Source organism: Poecilia formosa, unplaced genomic scaffold (genome assembly GCF_000485575.1).
Source record: "Poecilia formosa unplaced genomic scaffold, Poecilia_formosa-5.1.2 Scaffold199, whole genome shotgun sequence".
In the NCBI taxonomy this organism is placed as follows: Eukaryota; Metazoa; Chordata; class Actinopteri; order Cyprinodontiformes; family Poeciliidae; genus Poecilia; species Poecilia formosa.
This window is the reverse complement of record NW_006800138.1, coordinates 308,243-311,427: the sequence shown is the minus strand read 5'-3', so window position 1 is coordinate 311,427 and position 3,185 is coordinate 308,243. Positions and strand designations below refer to the sequence as shown.

Here is a 3,185-nt window from a genome sequence, read left to right as displayed (position 1 = left end):
AAATATTCACCTGGTTGATGCCTATAAATTTGGTTGAGGTTCAACTTGCTAACAAATTATAGGTGAAAGTGTGTGTATACACTTCATATGTTGATTTAAAAAACAAAGTTCAAGCAGAATTATTCTGCTAAACAAATGAATAAAACTTTAGACAAGCAAAACACATAATCCATGCAACTATTTAACATAATTTATGGAAACAAACGGATTGGGCTGAATAAATGGTAGTGCTCACCGTGAAGCGCTCTGGGGATTCGTAGCTCTCATCGATGTAGACGCGGGCTCTGCTGTAGTCCTTCAGCTCCTGAGCGGCCATCAGCTCTCTGACGGACACACACATCCACACACCGATAAACTCCTAAACTGATGGAGCACTGATAACGGAGCAATGAAATCCCATTTTACACAACAAACCAGAAATGACGGGAAGTGGCCACAGGGGGGCGTAGTCCACTCAGTTTCTATCAGCTGCTCTATTTTAGACCGTGAAATCAATTAGAGCGGATAATAAACGACACACTTACTTGACGAAACGTTTCACCTCCGTCACGCCTGACTCCAAACTCTTCCCACCGCACTCCTGACAGTGCAGAGCCAAGAAGTTGGGCTTCTGCGCTTTTACTGTCTGCAATAAGAAGAGGAAAAAGGGAAGAAGTTGGTCAAAAACGGTTTCATTTTATTGTTTTATTCCTTTGGCATCTATGGAAGCAGAAATGTGTTGAGTCGTTGTTTCTAATAATCAAACATCTCCGTTTTGATCTCCTGTCTCCTATCAGGGATGCTGCTGCAGCTGTGTTTATGCATGAAGGGTGTGACTGACGATCAGACGTCACTTCACGCCAACAAGGCGGCGGCATCGTAGAGTTTCCAGGATGACTCGAGCAAACAAAGACATAAAATTCATTTTCAAGTTATCTGTACTTCATTGTTTTAAGGGTTGAATAGCCATAAAATGAAAACCAGCAATGGTTTTATAAAGAGATTCGTGGATTTGCAATAGACTAGGGATGTCCAAAGTGAGGAGCGCGGGCCATTTGCAGACCTGGGAATGATTTTACATGGGCCACAATATTAATTCAAGAATGTTTTGTAATCTATTTTCCAAGACAAATTTAAATTTTCTTAAAAATTAAGTTTTTGTCTTTTATTAGCTATTTTCCTCTTCTTTTTCATAGTAAAGGGACAACAGGAAACCAGGGAGACTGTTTTTATGTTTCCACAAAGGCTAATAAATCCATTTTAATATAAACCTGACTATGTTACTGTTAAATGTACAGAATTATCTTTGCGTTTTTAAACAAAAATAATAATAATTCACGACCCAGCTGTGCTGAGATTTTTAGCCAACATAGCAAAAACGTTCAACGCTACTCCTCAAGATGGATTGAAAACAACAATTTACTTCAGGAAATCGTTGCTGAAGTGTTTCCAATATGCTTCTTTTATTCACTATGAATTGATAAGGCTAATTTAAAATGACAAATATTTAATTAGGTTGTAGTCAGGGCCATATGTTAACCATTCCAGATGAGTTATTGGGATTATTGTCCTGTTGGAAAACCCAGATTTGACCAAATCTCTTCAGTCAATGTTGATATAAATCTGGTTTAACTTTGGACTGTAACACAGGAGTAGCAGAAGTTTCCAGGTCAGGTCAGCTTTGAGATTTGGTTGCTCATCGCAACGAGTTTCCACTGAGATGATGTCAACAGTTTGACCCAGAACAAACCAGAACCAGAACAGACGGTTGAAGCTTTGACAAAACTGGGGGTTCTTACAGCACAATTATCCCGTTTTGATTCTGAACCCAAAAAAGATAAAGATAAACTCTGTAAAGAATGGGATGGACCGGGTTTAGAGTTTGGGTCTGTGTCATTTTCACAACTCTTTACCATTCCAATCTGTCCCAATTTCAGCCACTAAATATACACACACCAAATCCTACCAAAAAAATAATAATAATAATNTCAGATTAACAGAGATTAATCAATAATTGAAATATTTGTCAACTAAGCTAGTAGAACAGATTCACTTAAAATAGATTTTAAAAAAGGCAATTTTCCGAAAGAACAACATATGTATAGTAGTAGTTAAGCCAAAAAAAATGTCCAAAACAAAATATATACATTTCCATTTTAATTTAAAAAATAAATAAATAAATAAAATAGAATAAAATAAAAACAGCTTTGTCTGTAAATATGCTCTATACCCAGAAGTTCTCTAGTGGCATAATTATAGCTTCATCCAGTTCAAATTCTGTAAAAAAAAATTATAAAATAATAATAATAATAATAATAATAATAATAATAATCCAATCAGCCCTTTGCAATTGGACTTTTGCAACGATTGCTGCAATTCAATACATAGAGGAAACCAACCAGTTGAACTAGTGCAACTCCTTCACTTTACTATCAAAGTGTTTTTAATGTCTACTTTTGTTATTTCTGACTACTTATCTTGTCTACTATGACAGTTACATACCATAATAATAATAATTACATACCATCAAGTTGAAGCTAGGTGAAAAGTAATAATTTAATTAAAAATCAAAGAGAAACATCATGTAATAAAGTGTCTTTGTTTAGAAAAAATCAGCGATTAGATCAAATAGTTTTCCTGTGAAGCTTTCTTCCATGATCCCAGATTCATGGTTTTCCCTTCGGAGAGCTCGCCCCGAGTCACATGACCTCATGTCGCTTCCACTCAGTGAGGTGTTTGTGAACGGCGTGTCAGAGGGGCTCGCAGCCGCCGACTTCTAATGGAAAATCAATAGCATGGAGTGATTTACAGCGCTCACAGGCACTCACAGGGGTCCGGCCCGTGGACGGCAGGCTGTGGACCCCCCTATCATATAAAGGTAATGTACGGCGGTGCTGCTATAGATTTTCCATCAACCTATGGCTTGTCACTTAACTGGATGACCCAAAAGCGCCGACCTCAAATGGCTCAAAGTTGGAGCCATTTGAGGTCCTATCAATCTGACGACGGGAAAGGTCACAAACCCAAGCAGCTCACAACTAATGTGATATGAAGGATGTGTGTTTGTGTTCTTGTTTGTGTTGGACCTGTTCTGCTATACTTATTAACCTACTGAAGACAGATGGGAAGTTGGGAACCAAAACCCCATCTTAATGCGGCGCTACGAGTCCAGGGTTAAGGAACAGAGTGCTTATGGTTAAAGTTAG

The 3,185-nt window shown here is 37.9% G+C and overlaps 1 protein-coding gene across 1 annotated transcript in view; it reads right to left on the bottom strand.

The window, feature by feature from the left end:
• Positions 1-3,185, bottom strand: part of inpp5a (inositol polyphosphate-5-phosphatase A) — a 163,259-nt gene that overhangs the window by 109,724 nt on the left and 50,350 nt on the right. Inside the window, exons 3-4 of the mRNA XM_007566792.2 lie at positions 525-625; positions 236-323 (exon numbers count right to left, since the gene is read on the bottom strand). Of these exons, the coding sequence (XP_007566854.1) occupies positions 236-323; positions 525-625 (189 nt within the window). The remainder of the gene's footprint in view (positions 1-235; positions 324-524; positions 626-3,185) is intronic.